The 23,522-nt window shown below is 29.2% G+C and overlaps 1 protein-coding gene across 6 annotated transcripts in view; it reads left to right on the top strand.

Annotated features, from left to right (window-relative positions):
• The first annotated feature begins 1,247 nt into the window (after window positions 1-1,247).
• Window positions 1,248-23,522, top strand: part of LOC107442065 (uncharacterized) — a 40,747-nt gene continuing 18,472 nt past the window's right edge. For 2 of the 6 annotated variants that reach the window (XM_071182827.1, XM_071182826.1), the window contains exons 1-3: window positions 3,641-3,747; window positions 12,739-14,026; window positions 18,345-18,581. In XM_071182827.1, the coding sequence (XP_071038928.1) occupies window positions 3,656-3,747; window positions 12,739-14,026; window positions 18,345-18,581 (1,617 nt within the window). In that variant the 5' untranslated portion in view covers window positions 3,641-3,655. Of the gene's footprint in view, window positions 1,579-1,690; window positions 1,805-1,977; window positions 2,159-3,640; window positions 3,748-12,738; window positions 14,027-18,344; window positions 18,582-23,522 lie in introns of those variants that run through there. The other 4 variants (XM_016055525.2, XM_016055526.2, XM_043050975.2 and 1 more) reach the window with 4 other exon arrangements.

Here is a 23,522-nt window from a genome sequence, read left to right as displayed (position 1 = left end):
AGAATTCAATATATATATATATATGGGGGTTTTGTCCCTTTCCAAAACTAAGTAAAATTTAACTCCGAAAGTTTGAATTTCTCCTTCATTGCATACTTTTTGCTCTTATAGCCATTTATCAGACACTATTAATGAACATTAAAATTTTTTATATGCAATAAATTATACGACTCGTTTATTTGAAAAAAAAAGTATTTTACGTTTTGTTAAATTTTTATTTATGAATTTTTATTACCTTATTTCATAATGATTCAAAAAATTTCGAATGGAAATGAAATGTGCTAACTTTTACACTTTACAAACTATGCAATTTTTAATACGATAATCTACAATTTGGGAGAAATCGTTGAATAGTTTTTGAGGATTAAAAAATTAAAGGTAGGAATTTGAATTTTTTTTCATCTCAGAAATAATTTAACCATTTGTTATAACCTTTTCATGTCTAAAGTTATACAAGTAACATACTATTTTAAAATTTTTGCGGTGTAACCAAATTTTTTTAATCTGTTTTAGATTTTTTCTTCTTCTTTTAAACAAGCATGGCATCACTGCTTTTCTGTAAACTACCTTTTTCTTTATTTGCTCTAATTTGTTAATGAGCAAATCATTTTCATTGAATTTGTCGTTACAAAGTTGAGTCCAATTTGTAAAACTTTTTTCCCCCTTTACTTTTTTAATAGTGTGGCTTAGCATTTATTTTTTCTTTAATTTTTAAAAATTCATGGAAAAATGTCAATATTGAAAATGGAAAAACTAGTGAAAACAATAAAAGAGGAAATCAAGTAAAAATAATGAAAATAAAATAAAAAGAATGAAATAAAAGAAAATAAAAATAACAAAATAAATAAAATAAAATAATAAAATGAATGAAATAAAGCAAAAATAATAAAATAAAATAAACGAAAATGAATAAATAAATTATTAAAAAGATAAAACTAAAATAAATCAGCAAAAGAAATAAAATTAAATAATAAAATAAAAAAAATCGTGAAATAAAGCTCAAAATAAATGAACAAAAAAAAAAAAAAATAGATAGATAATAATATCATTACAATTTTTGTTTTATTTGTCTAAAGGTATAATATTAATAATTTGTTTATTTTATAAGGTAAATATATATTTAAAAAAGAAACAACCAACATTTTTTGTGAGAAACAATTTTCTGTTTAAAATATGTAAAAATGAGAAGCATTCGGCGCACGCTCAATTTTTATACCCAACAGAATAAAGGTGCATTTAATTTCTCCCACAACCTACAATAAAGAATTCAACGAATTCACACATTTTGATCGAAAAAAGAATTCTTTGTAATATGTTCACAGTCCCGCGACGAGGTTTTTGCCCTTCTCACTTATGCGAATCCGTGGCGCTTGGGCCACTAATTTTGTAGATTTGATCTCGCTAAATCTCGAATTTTATTCGCCATATTGATGATTTGGAAGGGCAAGCTGACGTAGGCCTCTCATTAAGAGGATATGAATATATCATTTAAATTAGTTAAATTAGTTTTATAATAGTTGAAATTTCCATGTGTTTGTGTCTTTATAGTTTGATATTTCCGTAGATCAACAATTAGCGGTAAGAGTTACTCCTATTTAAAAATGTTTAAAAAATATATAAATTTTTTTTTGTGTCAATGTATTGAATGTATAATAGGCGTAAACATAGATATGAAATCTAAACAATGTTGCTATTGTGTTGTGTACACATATCCTTTTATTTATCGCATAAAATAAAAATATCGGCTGTATATTCAGTATATTTATGTGTTGTATAAAAACGTGTTTATTGAATGCCTAATAGGGTAATGACACAGTAAAAATCTGACAGTGAAATTCCTAGTTGTGGATTAGCATTTTTGCCAGCGTCGCATTTTTTGATAATTTTTTTTTTTAAATTTTAAAATCGTTTTAAAATATAACTGTGTTGTGTATATGTGTCTCTGCACACGTGTTTTTTGCTTGTTGTTTTTTATATGGAATGTTGATTGTTTTTGTTTGTTTTTTTCATTGGAATGTGTTGACATAGAAATTATTATTAAAATTATATTTGCCAACTCACCCATAAATATGGACTCGCCTATTTCAATCGATCGATAAAAAAGTATTGGAATGAAATGCGCGCATGCTAATTTTTCATTTCATTTATGAATATTGTTGTATGTAAAAACTATTGTATAATTTAAATTTTTTTTTTAAGAAATTGAAATTTGGCATAAATTGAAAATTTAGTTGATGTCTATGAATTTATGAAAAAGTAACATAAATATTGCATAATAATAAATAATTTATGTTATTAAAATTAAAATTTGACTTAGTAAGTAAAAATTTAGATAATAGTTTTTTATTTGGTGTAAAAATGAAAATTTTTTTTAGTACCATATAGACTAGAATTTTAAAAACAATTTTGTTTAATATTTTGTAGGTTACAAAATTTAAGAAAATCTAACTATTATTTGTCATAATAATTAAAAATTTAATAATTTTTTTTAGTGTTAATTTTAAAAAAAATTTCTTTTGTTAAAGCTAGTTGATGTTTTTTGTTTGAGTTATGCAAATTTTGTTAATTATTAATTACTAATTTAGTTTGAAATAATAATAAATTTTAAAATTTTTAATAATTTTTTTTATTTATTTAGTTTTATTTAAATTTCAATTAGTCATTGTTTTCTTCCTTTAACACAAATACTTGTGTAAAATGTCATTAATTGTTAATATAACTAATGTCAATGTTAGAAAAATTCATTTTTTATTAAGTGCATTTTTACATAAAATATGCTGCTTTAAGATTTAAATTTGTATAATTGATTTATTCAAGTTTAATTATAAAAGCCAATAATGAAAAAAATATAAATTGTGAAAATTTAAATACTATTTGTAATTATGGTGTATAATATTTTGAAATTACTGTATAAATGTTGTTTTTATCTCTGTAATTTTTCGACTGTTATATAAAACAATAAGAGTGTCATTTTAATTTAAAAATAATGCTTAGTTTTTTTAATTGTATAAATGGATAATATTTCAAATAATGTATTTATGTGTTTAATGGTTAAATTTTAATTAATTTTAACAGTTATTAAGCAATGGAAATTAAGACTTAACATGTGGGATATGGAAGTAACTACTCAAAATCTATAATTTTAAAATGAATTAATCATTAAAAATTCATCCATATTATACTTATGTTTAAAAGAATAAATCTATAGCCATACTTTTTTCATTTTGATTTGAAATATTTTTATTTGAAACAAAAAATGCGTAGCATAAAGAGAAAAGTTCATTATTAATTGAAATTCTTCAATTCATTGTATATGAGTTTATAAAAAAAAATTTAAAATATGTGATTATAATTAAAGATATTGTTTAAACTAAAAAAAAAAAAAAAAAAATCTTTANGTTTTAAATAAAAAAAAAAAAAAAAGAAATCTTTAAATTTTTGTTTTCATAATTTTTAATAGTTTTGAGTGATTAAATCAATTATTAAATTTATCTGAAATAAAAAGGTTCCCAATTAACAGTTATAGTTAATTTAGTTAGTATTTTTTTTCCTTGAGGACTTCTTATCTTTTTAGCCTTCCTCATACAGTGATTTCACTTCAAATCATACATTTTTGGGGGTGGACACCAAATGAAATATAGAAAAAAAAAAGTAGATGCTGGCAGGCCAAGTTAAACTAAACCTTAAAAAACATTCTTCTGTATTAATAGATTTAGAAAAAAATCAAAATAATTTTGATTTGATTTGGTATGGAAATTTTGGATTGTAATTCTTTCTTGGATTATTTATTTCACATCACATTTTTTCTTAATTGTAAATTTTTTTTTTATAATCTATTTCTTGCAGATGTGACTGAAACTACATTTTGTTAGGTTTTCTTATTTTTAAACTTTTTTCATTTGATAAATATTTAATAATTCTAATTAAAAATTATTTGGAATATTTTTCTGCAGCTTAATGCATGTAAGAAAAAAGAATTGTAAGAAAGCTAAAGAAGAATAAAAATATTTAATGTGTCTGATGTTACTAGGAGGGGACATGGATAAAACATCATTAACATCAAGCAATAATGGGATTATTTTTTTTTTAGAAATATTTAAAAAAAAGCTTCAAATTAACTGGAAACAATTAAAGTTCTCATGAAACAAGCTATAAACGGGGTATCTGCGCTCATGGAAAATCACGAATTTCGGTATTGAATCATAAAAGTCATGATTTTAACTATTTTTTAAAAAAATCATGGAAAGTCATTGATTTAGGTTGCGGAAAAATCTAATTTTTAAAATGAGATTCCCCCTCTCTCAATTTCATGGTATTCTGAATATCTGAGTTTCTAACAAAATCCCCCCTCATAGTCATATTATTATAAAATATAAAATGTTTTTTTTTTTCATGTTCTTTTTAAATTATGGTGTTCTTTTAAAAATGAAAGAAAAAACTTCATTTCTAGAACAAATTATTTTTTAAAATTCTAGCTGCAGCAGGCCAGTCATTGGCGGATTTTTTTTAATTCCGAAATGAGAGCAGAAAAATCAGGGGTATTTCTTTCCTTTTCCATGAACAAGAAAAGTATATTTAGGCAGAAAAAAAAATTGCTTTTGTATTTTTTTCAGCTATTTTATTGCTTCAACTCTTTCTTTACTCTGTTTTTTAAATTTAAAATCTATAAATATGAAAATGCAGAGTAAATAATTTTTGGTTATACCTATCATAGCAATTAATGTTATTATAATGTTTTTTTTAAAATTTATAGTTGTGCTTTTGTCAGAGAAAATAGTAACATCGTTAAGTTAAGAAAAGTTCTTGCAATTAGTCATGGAACATCATGAAAAGTCATGAATTTGAAAATCTAAAATGTAGCAGATACTCTGATGTTACAATAAAATTTTTGTGATTCAAATTTTTTTATAAATTAACTAAGTTAATAAAAAAACAAAGAAATTTGTTAATGAAGGAATGTTATTAAATGTTTATTTTTTCGTAATCTTGTTCTTTGTATCATGGAATAATAATTTAATAGGACCTGCGTTTAGTAAAAAAGTATCCATAAATTTTTAAACCCTAGTTTGAATCCTGCATTTGAGTGTTTACTTTTTAAGGCAATGATTCTATCGAATTTTTCAGGTATTGCTATTGATTTGTCCTTAGTATTTAAATCCGATATTTTTTGTACGATATTATTTATTACAACAACCTTATCTCGAAACGAAACACGCATTTGAGTTATCCCTTTTTGAGGAGTCCGATTCATGTGATTTCAATGTTGATCTTTTTTTCGGCAACGGAGTTCATGATTTTTAATATTTTTTTATTGCGATGATTGTTTGCAAAATGCAAAGAAAAAAATAATTAAGGCGCTCGTCCCCCCCCCCCCNCCCCCCCCCCCCCCCGAAAAAATTTCGAGAATTTCACCCATAATATTAGAATAAAAAATTCTTAAATGTTCAATTAAAAACAAATAATAGTTTTTTTTCTTCCGTAAGCACAGGGCTTTTGTTATTTTAAATTAGTAACATACGTGTTTGTTATCATTAAAAGTATCTTGTAGAAAAATATTAGTGCTAGAGAGTTTTGTCGCAGGTAGCTTGGAAAAATTCTGCTGCAGGGATTCTCAAAATGTTAATGATTACCAGGGTTAGGTTTTTGACGTCAAAAAGTGGTTTTTGACATGACAAGGGTATAATACTGGTTTAAACCGTCAAAAACTGAAGTTTGCCAAGAAAATATATAAACTTCAAAACTACCAACAGTTGCCATGCATTATATTGAAATTTAATTATACTATAGGTAATCAGCAGGTTTTAAAATATTTTTTAATTAAAATTAAGGTAAAATAACAGATTTAAAATCTTAGAAATTTATATTCAAATGCGTGTGCAGAAAAGTTTTGCACAAAAATTGTTTAAATATTTATATTTTGAAAAAAATTTTTTTTTTTTTTGAAATTTAAGAAAATTAAAAGTTTAAAACTATGCATTTTTGACATATAAGGCACATATAACTAATATTTATAAGGAACTTACAAGTTATGTTGTATAAATACAAACTTGATACAAGTGTATAAAATTTTTTTTTAAATGTTATACCGAATATCTTTATTATTCAGTATGTTAATTTGAATTTAAAATTAGTTATATTTATGAATAATGATAAATATAATTCATATTGTTTATTATATTTATTTATAATTATTACACTTATCATTTTAAAACAAACATAAAATATTTCAATGTTCTTAAAATGTCACTAAACATTCAGCAATTCATTGAGTTATAGAAAAAAGAAATATCGTAAATTATAGAAAACCTTGTGAATGTGCATTAGAATTACTATACAATNTTTGCAACACATTTTAATGCGTAAGGCTAAATGAATAGGCTGAATATACTGTAAATCGACACTAACTACTCTGTGTATTTAACAGAAAGCACTTAAATTTGTATTTTCTTATGTTAACAAAAGATGTGAGTTTTCAAAAATACAGTCAGACCTCGATATAAGGTCACCCTAAGGGACATCGCAAAAGTGACCTTATAAGCGGGGTGACCTTTTAACCGATTCATTAGCAGTTCGTAACTAAGCACGTAATTAGTACACTTTAAGACTTTTTAAAAATGTTAATATAAACGAAAATGATCAGCCATGAAATAAATGTTTAAGTCAATAAATTTTAACAGAATTAGTAAAGAATTAAAGGAAGTTTGATTTTTAAAAAACAATTAATTTACAATAAAGCTGTTTACAAATTTCCTCAAAGTGCACATACATACATTACATCTTACCTTATTTAAAATAATCATTTATGTAGGTCTGCCTCGTTTTTGGTTTCATTTCTTGAACAATGTTTTCTAGATTTTGTAAATTCTCAAAATGTTACTCAGCTCCCTCATGATTTGTAAAAAAAATTCTTATCACATTTATTGCATTGGAGGCTTCCACATTTGTTACAGCTACAGTCTCAGGATCACTGTCATTGTCCTCACTGTCCACAACTTGTGAAAAAATGTCAGAAATTGTAGCTTGTTCGTTGGCTGCAACATTTTCCTAGAACTCGAGAGGGGTAATTGCCTTGTAAGGAAGTTAAATAGGCTTTTGTTAGAAAAGAGCTTCCCTCGATTCAGATAAAAATGACCTTATAAGCGATAACGGTTTTTAAAATTTGACCATATATCCGATATTTTGTGACAAAGAATTCCTATTCAGTGAACCGAGACTTTGGAAAAGTGACCTTATATGCGGATGACCTTATATCGAGGTCTGACTGTACAAGATTTTGGTTACTATTCAAAATATAAGTGTTTCTTCAAAATTTTAAATTTATTTTTTCTAGAACATATTTAGAAACACTATCCTTTATAAAAAAATATATAAATTTTATGTAATAATTAAATTTCATATATGGATATAGGTTTTTGAAATTTTTGACAGTGAGGTTTTTGACGTGACAGTTTAAACCGTCAAAAACTGTCACATGTCAAAAAACTGCCAACCCTGATGATTACTAAAAAAAATTAAATCAGAACCTGAATCTTCAGAAAATTTTATAATTTCTGATTAGTGATCAGGTTTTACCATGAATGGAATAAAATCTGTGATTTTTAATAAATAAGGGAGGGATATTTAAGAAGAAAAGTATTTTGGGTAGTTTATTGAAATCTGCACAATAGCAGGGTTCATAGTTGTCCTGATAATACTGATAAAAAATATTTTGTCCTTATTTGACCTTATTTTTATCTTTTTGCCCTGTTATTCCTTGTGTTTATTCTGTTCAGAACATCCCATTTTCAGAAAATGCAAATAAAAAGTATTCTTGCAACAGCCCGTTGTTAGCTTGGGGGTCGTGGAGTTTAACGATTTCATGACATGATTGTGGCAGAATAAAATCGCAGCTCTTCAAAAATGTCTTAACCACTTAGTTGTTGCAGCTCAAAAATATAATTACTGATTTTTTTACAAAATGATTTGAAGAATTAAAAAGTGTGGAATTTTAGCCCAATTTCTTTTCATTTTAATTAATAATGCTAATAGAAATCATGAAATCCCATAGTTCCAATTTAGGAACCTTCTACTAAATTGCATGGTTCAGGTATATAGTTTTACGTACAGGTTTCATTGTACCTAATTAATTTGTGAAAACCGGATTAACAATTCTATATTATCAAATTTTTATGATGATGATTTCAGGGGTCATATGCTTATTTATTACTTAAAACAAATGCGATAACAAATCTTATTGATGTAGTTTCATAATTATGGTTCGTCTCTGTCCTCTGATTTTAAAACTTATCAACTTTACAGTAATCATATGATTGAATTGAAGAATCCATTAAAATTAGTTTCGTTAAAAACATGTTAAGTGTCATATTCACCGTGTTTTCATTTCAAGATTATTGAAACACTTCTTTAATTTTAATAGAAATGGAAATTCAGCTCCAAGTTTTAAATATGTATTGGTATGAGAGAGTTCAATCCAACAGTTCTCAAAACAATTCCTATAAATTTACTGAGAATTTTATGAATTGTTAAATATTAATAAAATTATACTGGAAACTATTATAACTTTCTGTTCTAAACAAAGTAATTCAGATATTAAAAGTGTATTTTAATATCTGTGTATTTTAAAATAAATTTGTTTTATTACACTTAAAAGGAGCAAATTGTACCGTTTTAAGTTAGTTAATATTAAGTTTTACGTTGTCCTGATATTTTTTTTGGCCAACTACGAATTTAGGAGCCAGTTAGAATTGTATTAATTTTGGAACAAATAGAAATTTTGAAAAAAAAACAACAACTCATGTTTATGAACAAATGGTTATTTCTGCATATCCCCTGTAGCAGAATCACGGCGACATTGCAGCAGAACGTTACAGAGTTCTTGCAGGAAGATTTTTCTTTTGGAAAAAAAGTTTTTCTTTTTTTCCTGACGTAAATTGAGCTCGTCAAAAAGCAATAATCTAAATGCATGGATAAAATATTTCGTGTAAATTTCTGTAGGAAAGAAAAGTACTTTTTTTTTACTTCTAAAGAAAGAAATCTTTCTGCAACAACTCTTAACGTTCTGCAACAATGTCGTCATGTCGCTGCGATTATGCCACGGAGCTTACGACAAACACATTTATAACATTATTTTGATATGCTAATTTATTTAAAATCAGAAACTTGGTAATTTTTAAAGGAATATTTTTAAATTAACTAGATTTCTAAGGCAGGGGGATTGAATTTGTAAGTCTAGCTTTTATTTTTAAAAAAAAGTCTTTATTGACATTTTATTTTTATTTTGTTATTCACAAATAGTGTGTGTATACTTAGTAAAAAATGTATCTGAAATTTGTTATTGTATAAGAAACATCATATTTCTAATACTGCTGCCAAGTGCAATCTCCCCAGAAATACTGTACCTGTACTTTCCCATGACTTTAATTGAAATTCAGTTCAAATGATAATATTAATTTCTTAGCTAAAGTAACTTTTAATCAGTGAACATCTTTTCTTACAGTTTTATTTGGAAATCTTCATAAATAATTTGGGCTATGTGAACAATAAATGTCAACAAGAGTAAACCAATCCAAAAAATATAATTGTAACATGTTCCATAGAGTTTCGAAAAAGTGCTTAAAGGTGCTTGTTTTCACTTTTTAAAAGCTCTTAACAGTGTTTTTTTCATTGGGTGTTTTTAAAAAGAGCTTAATTTTCCCTTTTCAAAATGGAGATTTTTTCTTTACTGTGTCGATTTTCGCCACGTTTATGAAAAAGTGTGCTTTATGCATTGTTCTATTCAACATTTTCACAATTTATTCAACCACAATCTATTTTGGTGTACCCTTGGTCCATATCGTATGAAATCACCAATCATTTGTCATGTCTGATGAAATACTTGTGAGTCGGCATTTATACTATCTACTGAGCAGTGCCGTAGCGAGCTTAACTCGCGCCCGGGGCACAATACCTTTTTAGCGCCCCCCCATTCGAAATCCATCTAATATTATAAGTAAAATATACTCGCAAAGTAATAAATAAATAAAGTAGAATTAATAAAGTCATAGGCTCAAGTTAGGCATTAAATTTGAGACAAAAAATGTAGTTGAGAAAACAAGACTAGACTTTGAAATGTATATGATCATCTAGAATTAGTTCATAAGATACCTATTATTTATTTTACATATTTATAAAGAAATATTTTAAAAACACGCAGTTTTAAAACAATAAAAAAGTAAATATTTATTATCTCTAAGGAGATACATATATTTAATAATATGATTATAATACAATTATAAAACTAATTACTATGTGTAAATTTTCCGCTTTTGATGAAGCAAATTTATCAATAATATCATCAAAGTTGATCATTTCAAATTTTTCTCTTTCCACACTTAAAAATGCCAGGTCACTTAGGTGATCTTGTCCCACCGTTGATCGTAGATATGTCAAAATTAATTTTAATTTGCTGAATGACCATTCGCAGTTAGCAATTGATACTGAGATAGTCAGGAGTATTTGAAGTGCCACTCTCAGGTTTGGAAAAACATCTTCTCCATACGGGATTATAAAAGTAAGAAATTCTAATGGAGTTTTAAGTTCAATTTCTTTTCTACAAAGGAGTAACATTTTACAGTCACATTCTTCGATAAAGAGTTCTATTCCATTGAAATCTGTATTATACACTGTACAAACATACAAACGATTTTTGTACAGTGCAAATATTTGGAGATAATATATGTAACCACACAGCGTAGATGCCATAAGGAAGTGCTGACAGATACAGGTCGAGTCAGCCAGCCATTAGAAAAGACGTGTCATTTCTATTATGAATATATTATTACAGTTTGATTAGTGTTCCTTTTTATTTACGAATTAACATTTATCATATTTCACTGGCACTAAATTTAAAATATTTTTTGCAGAAATAAATTATAATAAAAATAAAAATTATCCAACAATTTTTTTTGTTTTGCTGACCATTTGGCGCCCCTTTGTGAATAGCGCCCGGGGCATGATGCCCCCCCTTGCTCCCCCCTCGCTACGCCACTGCTACTGAGCTGGGTTTGGTGCAATTATTGCACTCTCATGTGCTACTCTGCTGTATTTTGCAAGATATTCTCAATTTCATTCCCCCCCCCTCTGATATGGAACTGAAGAATCATTTTAAAATTCAAGATCTCAATGCTCGAATACGCCATCTGGGGAGAAGAACGGTTCCGTGTCTTTGACCCTTCCTCTCCTCCTCTTTTCAGTTGTATAGGAATGTACTACAATATTTTTCCGTTTCTTAGTATTTTTCTTATTTAATTTAAAAAAATATTTTTTTTAAATTTCCATGACGCTTTTTTTTAGTAACATGTTTAATGTAGTTTTCAAGTCCATTTAATTTCCTAAATTAAAAGATTTAAACTAACGTACTCCCTTCTTTTCTGACTCTCCACACGCAAGTGGTAAAAGCATGTGTAGTGTTGCCATAGGTAGAGAGTTCTGCTCTATGCCCCCTGTACCCCATTTCTATCGCCAATGACTAATATAATCAAGAAAAGAGTTCTTTGTCAAAAATTAGTTATTTTATCATGATCATGTAAAGTCTTTGAAAATTATTTTACATTTGTTAGTCCTTAAAAATATTTTTTGAGTGTTTAAAAAGTACTTAAAAGTTGATTATTTTTTTGCTGAAAGATTTGGCTATGCACACTGTGTAAGAACTCATGCTAAATATGCATCAGAAAATAAAATTTTTGCTGAAAATTTATCATTTTTCTAGAATCGCAATATAATTATTACTGCTGATCTGAAACTCTAGATTGAGCTCTTAGCTGGCCCCTGTGACAGAATTTTTTCGGAATTTCTGCAACATACGTCTCCAACACTAATATCTTATAGCAAGATACTTAAAAATAACAAATGTATATGTTACTAATTTAAAGTAAAAGACGCGTTAACTTCAATAAATATATAAATAAATTAATCGGATCAAATTAAATAATTTTTTTAATTGAATATGTAATTTTTTTAAAAATTCTAATATTATGGGCGATATTCCCACATTTTGTAGGAAGATAACTTACTATTTATTTCCTTTTACGCATTTTGTAATTCCTCATCACATTAAAAAAATCAAAAAACCGTGACAGCTGTAGCAGTAACTACTGAAAAAAGAGATTGACGGTGGAATCACATGAATCCGACTCTTCAAAATGGATTACTAAATGTGTGTTTTCATTTCAAGATGTAGTTGTTGTGATAAATAATATTGTATTAAAAATATCAGATTTTAAAAGTTATGTAGAAATCAGTAGTAATTACTGCATAAAAAAGGAGAAGGAAAATCTTTACTGAAAAGAAAACCAAATTTTTTACATCATTATACGTTATTTTTCATTATTCTCAAATGAGAATGGAAAAGTCCTTAGTATTTTTTCCCACTCCCATGCACGAGAAAGGCATCTTTTGAATATAATTTGAAAAAATATGAAATCTTTCAAAAATTTCTGCAGAAAAGAAAAGGAAAATATTTTACTTCCCAAAGTAAATTTTTTTTTGCAAGAACTCTAACGTTCTGCAATAATGTCGCCATTATTCTGCCACAGGGGAGCTGGCATTCATATTACCTGCTCTTGGAATGGCAGTAGCCTATTTATTCAAGGGTGGTTTTTTCATCTCTAAGATATTAGGTAGATCTCTAAGATATCTCTGCTCTAAAGATATTAGGTTTTTTCCTCCTAACCTTGATAATTAATATCTTTTTTTTTTCAGGCTCATCATGGGTAAAAGAAAATCAACCAAGCCTCAAAAGTACATACAGCCCTCTGAAGATGAGGATGAAGATAATATGGATTATTACCATGAAGGAGAAGAAACAGAAAATATAGAATGTGCTCCAAAACACTCAGCTGCCCTTTCCGAAAAGAACTCCAGAGTTTCTCTGTGGACGAAAGAAAAACCTAATGACCATCTTCAAGAAATCAAAAAGGAAAATCACAACTCAATTGAAAATCAGTTTTGGGCTGCCCATTTTCCTCTTAATAGAGATGGAATGTCTAGCAATAACAAATTTGATTTGAATAATTACAAAGCAGAACCCTCCATAGCCGATAGTTTTAGAGAAAATTCAAATGTGAGCAGTCCATTAGAAACTCTTTTATCTGAAAGAATATACAATTCCAACCCCTTTGATAGTAGGTTACGGGAAAGTATTAGTTTAAATCATAGTCGGAACCTCAGCGGGACAGAAAGCGATCGGCGTAGCGTGAACGACGGGGGTAGCGATCGTAGAGATCGACCTAAAAGACGGAGGAAATATGTAACCTATCCTGCGACTTTTCGTTTAGAGGTTGTTGAACATGCTGAAAGGTATGGCAAAAGTTCGGCTGCTAAAAAATACAACATATGTGTTGAGAAAGTCAGTATGTGGTGTAAAACAAAAGATAATATTGTTCATAAAGTTAAAAAGGGTGGACAACCGTCCGCCGATGGAAGTTTCGATGCATCGTATGACGATAGAATGGAAGACATGTCAGCTGCAGGTTCACCTGATCATTTGGATGAAGACATGGATGAGATTAAAGAAATAGGAGATGAGAAGTCTCAACAAGTTTCTCAAGATTTGGACATGTTGTATAATTATGACTCTGATATCTCAGATAAGTTTGAACCAGATGCCCTTCGTAGACCAGAAATAGTATTCCCATCTTTTTTTAAGCACAGAGTTGTTCTTTACGCCGAAGAAAAGGGCGAAAAAGATGCCGCAAAAGAGTTCCACGTTTGCGAGAAACGTGTTGCCATTTGGTGCCAAGCAAAAGAATTCATTGCGGAGGTTGTGAACTCTAATAAAGTTGAAGAGTGGGAGTGTGATTTGTACGTGACTCTGAAAAAGTTACTGGAGGAGAATTATCAAGTTACTGTTCGTGATCTGATTGTTCGTGCAGAACAAGCACAGCTTGCCAGTTCTTCAACTAAATCTACAATAAGTACTGCCTGGTTGACTGATTGGTGTCAAAAGTTTAAAGTTTGTTTTCGTAGTGTTGTTGAAAGCACTCCTCAGGTATATATAATTTTTCTAAATTCTAATAATATTTTTCAATACTCTGGTTTTAAGAAGCAATTTTGCTTGTAAGAAATTTTATTGCAAATTCAATGAGACAATATCTGTATCAGTATTTGCACCAAAATATACACCAAGTTTTGGTGACTTCTGGGCATTGGCTTGCAATAAACTAAAAAAATAAAATATTATAAAATGGAACCAACTCAAGGATATAAATTGTAAACACCCCCGGGTAAACCTCTATTTATTTTTTAAAAATGTTTTTCATGTTTGGAATCCCTTTGGAGACTTGGTTTTATTGAGATTTTATTTCACGTTTTCCAATTTTTTTTTTTTTTTTTGCCTGATTTTCTATCTAAACTTTGCTTGCTTGGGATTTTATTCAGTGATTCTCGTATGATGTCTATTTCCATATGGTGTACTGTCATATAATATTTTTCTCACCTTAGGTTCTGTGTAAGAATTTTTTTTTTCATTTATTGCATTGTCATTGCACAATGCTTTGACTATTCTATTTAAGATTCTGCTCCTCAAAATTTGGTCTGCTTGAGACTCTATTTCACTGTCCTCTGAAACAGTCAAAAGGCAGTGTTTTGTTGTATAACAGGATGCGAAACGTTTTTAAAAAGTGCATAATTTTTCCTTTTCAAAACGAGTTGAGCTGGGTTTGATGATATTCTTACACTCTCATGTGCAACTCTGCTGCATTTTATAACATATTTTTAATTTTAGATTTCATTTTCCACCCTCTGTTATCAAATGGAAAAATCTCTTGATCTTTTTATAATGGCTAATTTAATCAAGAAAAGAATTCTTGGTCAGAAACTGGTTATTTTATCATGATCATGTAAAGTGTTTAAGAATTATTTTGCATTTTGTTAAAGTATACAGTGTTTAAAAATATTTTTAGAGTGCTTAAAGAGTACTTAAAAGATGCTTATTTTTTGTTGAAAGATTTGGCTGATCACCCTGTATAATACTTCGTTTGTCTAAAACTCTATCTCTCGATATTTTGTCCTCTTAAGATTCTTTTTCAAATATTTTAAATTGATAAGAAAGCTTTTCCTTTTTTTTTAAAGTCTACTTTTAAGGAAAAAGTGTTTTAATTTTATGAAATCTCACAGTGCATTTTCAAATTATCCACAGAATTTACATATCTATATTTTTTGTTTTTGTTAAAATAATTTCTAAAAAAATATAATTTGATAAGAATTACCTTGGAAAAAAATTAAAAGTAACACTTAACGAAAAAAATGATTCTTTTGTGAATATAAAATGGCAGAACCTTCTAATATTTTTACAAATATTATGCCTATGCTTAAAACTTTTTAATGACAAAAAATAAAGCACACTTGTTTCTTTTGTGCTGAAACCAGTGTTTAATGATCTTGCTATGATCATAAGTTTATGAAAGAGTTCGTTAGTTTTGTAAAAATTAAGGTATCTCTAATTTGTATTGCACAATTCGATAACAATTAGACTTCTCTAAATGCGAAGATTTTACAAATTATCACTCAAATGTATCATTTATCTATGCATCCACAAATTTTGATTTTTTGTTGTTGTCTAGTTTTCAACCTAAGACTTAATTAACAATTCTGAAATTGCAAAAATGTAATATATTGAACTTTGTATTCTGCAAAGTGATAGTAAATTATTCGTACCTGTTTCTGAAACTAATCCTTAAGAAAAAATACAGTTATCAATTGTAATAGATTTGTGGTGAAGATGCCGTTATTAGTAATAGTAGTACTAATTGAGAAATAATATCTAATTTTATTTATTTAAATATGAATTAACTAAAATATGACAAATCGGCCTTCTACTTCACTTTTGAATGGAAGCAAAAGCAGAGAAAAGTACTCTGAATTCTAACATAACATAGAAAATTATTTTTGAAGCTTGGAAAAATGTTTAAAAGTTGCTTGAAAATGAACCTTGAAAGTTGGTGTATTCTATTGTTGCCAAATATCCATTCGTTAACTCTCTGTGGTTTGGGTTGGCAGATTAATTTTGAATTTAAAAAAGATAATTATTTGCTAAAAGTGGGTAGTAATAATTATAGATCAGAAATGATTGTTAGAAGTTCTCAGTTAAATAAGTTAAAAATAAAGTTTAAAAGGAAATGAACAAGGTCTTATTCAAATGAAAAGCAGAGACCCATTGCTAATAAATTAGAAATAGAAAAACTTATAGGTGAAAGTAAATTAAATGAAATATATGTCGGAATATTATTTCAATACACTGTCCAAAAAATAGCAAATTAACAAAAAAAGAATATCCAAATGGACGTTGATTAGCCAATTTTTAAATGTGTACCAGTGCTCTTGCACATAATTCACGACGTTGCTGGCCGTAAACTTAGTCATGGATTCCATTTTAAAAACCCATAGTGCTAGAGTTAAAATTTTGAAAGTGATGTCATATGCAATTTTATTTTTTTGGTTGTATTTTTGTTTGAATTATTTTCTTACTCTTATATATATATTTTGTCTTTCTTTTTACACTTCACTTGGAAAAGAAAGCATTGTATAAGTTGAAAGGAAAAGTAATCATTTTTAGAGAACTTTAAAAGGGTAATAAAAAGAAAGTGTTAAATATTAAGCTTTTCTGTTTATAAATTTTCGCTGTTTCTAAGTTATTAATATGCTTCTTTTTTTTTATTTTTTTTATCCCTTTTGAAAGTTGTGCAACTGACTTAGTACCTATCCCATGTGCTACTACTTAAAAAACAACAAACATTTCAGAAAAAGCTTTTAATATCAAATCTAAATCGAAGAAGATAATATAAGGTTTGGTTTTAATGTCAGAAACAGTGATGGTCGCACTATTAATTTGGTTGCATTTTAAGCATATTCAAAGGACTTAGTACATTTATTTTTAAGAAATGAAACATCTCTACTGGATTTAAAATCTGTAAAAATTATTTCCCTTCATTTCACTTTGACCATTTGTTATTGAAATATTAGTTATCCTAAGCTTAGTACAGTAAAACCTCGCTTCAACAATATTTTGGGACCCAATAAATATATTGTTATATCGAGGACTTACATACTTTGGGGAAACAAGATCTTTTTTTAAAATTTTAATGTTATATATGTATTAACTATAAGTGTATTTATATATTATGCTAAAAATCAATTTGCAGAGTGTTAATTATGGTTGAATATTAAAATCAAATGAAATAAGTTCAGAAAATAAGATCCTAGGCATACCCAAAAACTGTTTTTATTGAAAATAATCTGATTTTTTTCCCCTCCATTTTTTTGACTGTCAACCAACAAAGTATGCATTGTGTTGGAAATTCCAATTAAATTCATTAATCTATCACTTAATTTCATCTAGTGAGCGCATGACGTGCTCAAGGCTAACCCGACTCCTCCCACACACACTGACACTCTGGTTCGAGAGAGATCTGTTTAGAACTACGATTGCGAAGCATGTTCTTTTTTGTTGTGTGTGTCCGTAAATATTTTGTGTCCATATGGTCGTGAATAAAATTTAATATTGAATGTCTCAACTGCAATTATTTAGATCATTTATAGAAGTCTATGGATTATTACGAAGTGTTCCCGGCCTTTTGATGGAGGTAAGCTTTCTCCTTTTTTGATATCTTTTGGTAATACCCAAAACATTGAGTCCAAAGCAGGAAATTCGTTTGTGAATGGTGCTTCACCCACCCTCTACGGATCTCAGGTGATGCTTGTGGTCATTTATGACTCATGATCAGCTCTTAGCATAAAGAAATGAAATCAGATAGGAATGTTTCATCTGTGAATTCTTAAAAGATAAGGGAGGCAATTCTAAGAATGGAAGCTCTTAGGGTGGTCTGTAGTGAGTCTTCTCTTGTCAGAAAAGATGATAAATTAAGATTTTCTACATTATTTGAAAACCAATAATAAAGGGATAAAATGAGGTTGAAATTTGGAAAAAAAATTGGTTTACAGGGATCTGTTTGCTTCAGAGAATATTGTTATATTGAGAGGAGCATGACATTAATTTTTATGCAAGTTCGTCGGGACCACAAAACATTATCGTAATAAAGGGCTTTATTGTTGTATTGGATATCATAGTAGCGAGATTTCACTGTACTATAATTCATGTCTAAAGATGTGTGTTTCATTTCATAATTTCCTTATATAAAAAAAACTGCAAATTTTCTGATGAATAAAGATTTGAATTGAAGAATATGTTTTCCAGCCTTAGAGAACACATGTGTGGAGTGCGTTCTCATGTAACATAATTGGAATGTTTTGCGAGAATGTGAGGAAACTAACTGTGTTATTACAATTTCAATAAAGAGTTTGTTTTTCAGCCCTTGACGGAGAACACGTGTCTGATCTTAGAGACGAGTCTTTTCCAAGTGGACAGAGAGGAACAGCAAATGATAACAATGCGAGGCAAGAAATTCACCAAAGTTCAGGACCTGATCGAGAGCAGTCGCAATTTGGATGCTTCGCCCAGCGCGTCTGATCGAGAAGACTCTTTCTCTTCATTCTCGTTTAGTAGCAAGCGTAGACGGCGTTCGTACACGCTAGCTTTTAAGCTTGAGGTATGTTTTATATTTCTTTTCCTAATTTTATTTTGATTGTGATGCTAGCACTTAGTTCAAACAGGGTTGCAAAATATACTATTGTTTTTCCAGGAAAGCTCAACCCTTATGTGTTTTATTGGGCTTTTTTGGGTTTTTCATGTTTTATTGTTTTTTTTTTTTTTCATAAGAGAGGGCAGGGATAAGTACCTTATTTTTAAAAAGCTTATTTTAATATTAATAATTACGTTTAATTTTATAAATTGACTTTACATAAAGGTAATTAAAGTGTAATTAATATATAATACAAATAAATTGGTGCAAAAGCCTGAAAAAAATTTCTTCTGACATCACAATACAAAATGTTACAACCTTTAATTTTAAAATCGCTTGAATATGAATCTCAATGTTTCATTTAAAAATAGCTTGAACATGAATCATAACAGTTGCTCTTAAATTGCTTGAATACAAAACGAGACTTTTGATATAAAATTGGTAAAAAAAAAAAAAGAAATAATTCTCAATCTCAAATTGCGTAAAATATGAATTGCGATGTGTGGTTTTAAGTCATATGAATCTAATTTTAAATCATGTTTTCATTGATAGGAAAATGCACAAAGACTAATCATGGCACATAGTGTTTTTTAAGGGTGCTTATTTTCTATTTTATTTTCTAAAATCTCTGAAAGGTGCTTTTTTTCATTGGGTGTTTTTAAAAAGTGCTTAATTTCTCTTTTAAAAATGAATTTTTTTTACCCAGTCGACTTTCGCCACCTATTATTCAAAAGCGTGATTTTCACATTGTTCTATTCAACATTTTCACAATTTTTTCACCCACAATCTAGTTCGGCGTCCCGTTGGTCCATAGCATATGAAAGTGCCAATCATTGTACATGTTAGATGAAATACTTGCAAATCCGCAAAGAGATTCGGTGAGATTATTGCACTCTCAAGTGCAACTCTGCTGCATTTTGCATTTGCACCTGCTGCATTTATAATGGCTAATATATTCAAGAAAAGAGTTCTTTGTCAGAAACTGGTTATTTTGTCATGATCATGTAAAGTCTTTGAGAATTATTTTTCATTTTGTTAATGTATGTAGCTTAAAAATATTTTTTGAGGGCTTAAAAAGTATTAAAAGGTGCTTATTTTTTATTGAAAGATTTGACTACGCACCCTGTTAATATTTAATATTTGTCTTTACCCATAATATATTTTTTTCCCACGGTAATTTGAAAAAGACAAACTTTCTTTGAAGAGGGGATTATTTTGTAATAATAGTAAAAATTTTCCCACAGTTGTGGTAAATTTTCCGCAAACTGTGTCTGATTGTGCGACTAGTTCACATTAGTGACGTTTATCTGTTACATTGAATTAGTTGATTTAAGTGTGAGACTATTCAGAATATATCAGACTATAATGAAATGAAATTTATTCCAATCTGTCAGTTTCAATAAATTTCATTGATCTATTTCGATACTAGTTTGCATACCCATTTTTTTGAAGTAATGTTTAATGTATGCTGATTAAAATCTATTAAATTGAAAATGCTTTAACTCTTTGATAAAAGGAAACTGATTCATTTGATTTGAATAAAATTTAATGATGTGAATAAATCTCTTATGTTTTTGGTGTCTTGAAATAACTGTTTTCATTCTTTTTTTTTTCGTAGTTAGCTTAAAAAATGTTATTAACTGCTGGTTGTGCAATTAGTTGAAATATTCGGAATTCTTCTTTTGACAAAAAAAAAAGCCAAATTTAGAAAAAATCAAGTTTAAACAACTCAAGACCAGCTTAAATAAAAAAAAAAAAATGGTTTTAGAAGTAATATCGAAAAGCAATTTTGCTGTTTTGTAACACTTTGGTGCAACAGCTATAAATTTTGTTACTGTTAATAATTTTAAAGTGCTATCTGTAGTTCTGAATAAAAAAATATTTGTAAAACAACATTCTGAGTATTTGTGAAATTGAATTATTTCCGATTGGAGAAATAGGTGTCCTCGGTTTTTCATGTCCGCAGACCTTTCAATTAAGTCAACTTCAACACCATAATCACAAATAAGGAGTTTGTAATGTGTCTACCACTACAAAATTCCAATTCACTAGTATATAAGACATGTTAAGTCGATTCTATGGTAGGGTACCTTTTCATAGATGAAGGTTGACATGGTCGATAACAACTCCCCCCACATTGGTGATCTTTGGTCAAGATGTGAACACTCCTATCTAGGCAGAAACGCCACTACGAATTGAGCAGGCTAACTTCGACTGATGGTCCGCATTGAACAGTTGGCTTGCTACTTGTGACTGTGACATTGTCCTCCTTACACTGTTGCTTCACAATCTCAATCACACACAACGCCCGCCTCCGGCTTGTATATACTCGACTGCTAATGGCAACACAGAATCTACGTTGACCGTGCACTTTATACAACCCTCACGATCAGCACTCACAAATACGGTGATCTTAATGCAACTTTCCCGGCTTCTCTCAAGACAGCAATGAACCAACTAGTGGTATCCATTCATCGAATTCTATCACAACAATAATTCTGGAGGGGAAGTACTGTAGTGTGTCTACCACTACAAAACTACAATCCCAATTCACTAGTATATAAAACATGTTAACTCGATTCTACATTGGGGTACCTTTTCATAGATGAAGGTTGACATGGTCGATAACTACTCACTTTCCACAAGTTGTATTAGTCAAAAAATCAGGCTAACCTAAGCATTAATAAAAAGGAGTACAAGGAGTAAAATCAGGCTAAACTAAGCATTGATAAAAAGGAGTACAAGGAGTAAAATCAGGCTAACCTAAGCATTGATAAAAAGGAGTAAAATGTTTGGACTTCTTGAAGTTGATTGTTTTCCATTGTTTGATTCTTTTCACCATCTTGCATTTTTTATGTTTTTACATAATATTTAAAATGTTTTCATGATTAATTTATTCTTAAATATTGTCTTGGTGACAATTTTATTATAAATATAAATACTGAAGAGGGACAAAAACTTAGCAATCTCTTATATATAATATTTGGTTTAACTGATTATTTAGTTAAAAAAAAACATTTTATATGACCGCTAACTTCATAAATACATTTTCAGAAACTATAAGTCTTACTTATTCTACTAAGAAGGGAATCAAGGAACAGAAAACGGTTTTTGAAGAATTTAGAACTAGATTTTACAAAGAATTACAACACCATGTTTGAAGTTAACAGAAGAATCCAGTTCTTTTTGTAAACACTAAAGCATTAGGTGTAGTGTGAGGGCTTTTTATTTCACATATTTATTTCTTCTATGTATGTATATTTATATATAAATGTATGTATAAAACTTAAAATAAACGAACAGTTTCTTGAAAGTGTGCCCCCCTCATGCTACACCTATACTCTAAAGCAGTGTTCCCCAACCCCCGGTCCGTGGATCAAATGGTACCGGGCCGCCCATTTCATCGAAACTAAATTTAAATTCCTAGGTTTATACCCCAAATTAAAAATATCTGTGTTCGATTAAAATTTTATTTATTTAAAAAAAGGGGGCCCCCGAGGGAAGTGACAAATTTTTTAATGTTTGTGATGTATCATCGTCTCCCATTACCCCCAAATGGAACCGTCTCATTGCAAAGAAACAAGCTCATCAGGGTTCTCATTGATTTAACGTTCTAGTAAGTTAAAATTTTAAATCGCTTCATATTTATTTTTTGGTGTAACTGTATTTTATTTTGAAGGCATGTTTAAATACAATTAAATTAAATTTAAAAATCAAAATAACCTAAAATTTAAACAACAGGGTTCCCACGGTCCTTGAGAGTCCTTGAATTATTTTTTGCTAAATTTAGGTCCTTGAAAGCGCTTGAAAAACGTCCTAGGTCCTTGAAAAACTTGATAGGTTCTTGAATTTGTTCAATACTGCCGGCGGCCCTTTTTATAAAACACCCGCGAATCTTTCTCGTTCTTTCTGTTTTGTTCCCGAGCTTTCTCACGTGGTTTTTAACGCCACCAGTTCTAACGGGGCCTAGCGTCTTGGTGTCTGCCAAGCACACGGAGCACAGCAGACAATCAATGCGTTCGGGGCGAGACTCCACTTCATCTTCTGTCACATATGCTTAGATCTTCTTTTTCTTATCGAAACTGGAATACTCTCGAATTTTGCAACAGTATGTACCTTGCAGTTTTCAATAAATTTGCCGTTTTACCATCCGCACTTGTCCTTACGTTTGCGTCATTTCAAAACTTTATTGTAAAGCGTATTCGCAAAGGCACGGCTTCGTATTTGTGTTATGTAGTTTAGACTAGTTATGCCTGGGAAGTGCTATTTTAATCCCCAATGGATGGATATGGATTTTATCGATGCCCGAAAAGAAGTTCAGAGCCAAGTGCCGATTATGCATGAAGGAGATCGATATCGCAAAAATGGAAGAATCTGCTCTGAAATCACTCATGAAAGAAAGGTAAAACAAAAAAGCAGTCTCATGCCCTGAGTTCTCTTTTTCCAAAGACATCAACATCTAATTCATCTGGTGAAAATACTCCTTCAACATCGTGTGCCCCATGTGAAACAGAAACTTTAGTGGCCGAGGTAACATTGTCTTCTTATCTGGTCAAAAGGAATGTGCTTGATGCTGAAATTCTCTGGAGTCTTTAAGTGCATCACTAGTAATTATTCATGTAACTCCTGTGAAGGGATTAGTAAATTGTTCTCCAAAATGTTTGCTAATAGCTGTATAGCGAGACAATTTTTTTGTAGTGCAACAAAGTGAGCCTATTTGGACTCCTTTGGATTGGCACTATACTTCAAAGGGATTCTTATAAATGAGCTGAAGAATGTTGATTGCTACACTGTACTCTTTGATGATACATTAAATCCGTCTCTACAATCTAAGCAGATGGACATTATGGTAAGGAATTGATAATAAAGTTTGCACTAAGTATCTGATGGAACAATAGGAGCTTTAGG

This window comes from Parasteatoda tepidariorum, chromosome 6, assembly GCF_043381705.1.
Source record: "Parasteatoda tepidariorum isolate YZ-2023 chromosome 6, CAS_Ptep_4.0, whole genome shotgun sequence".
Classification (NCBI taxonomy): domain Eukaryota; kingdom Metazoa; phylum Arthropoda; class Arachnida; order Araneae; family Theridiidae; genus Parasteatoda; species Parasteatoda tepidariorum.
This window is presented reverse-complemented; position numbering and strand designations above follow the sequence as displayed.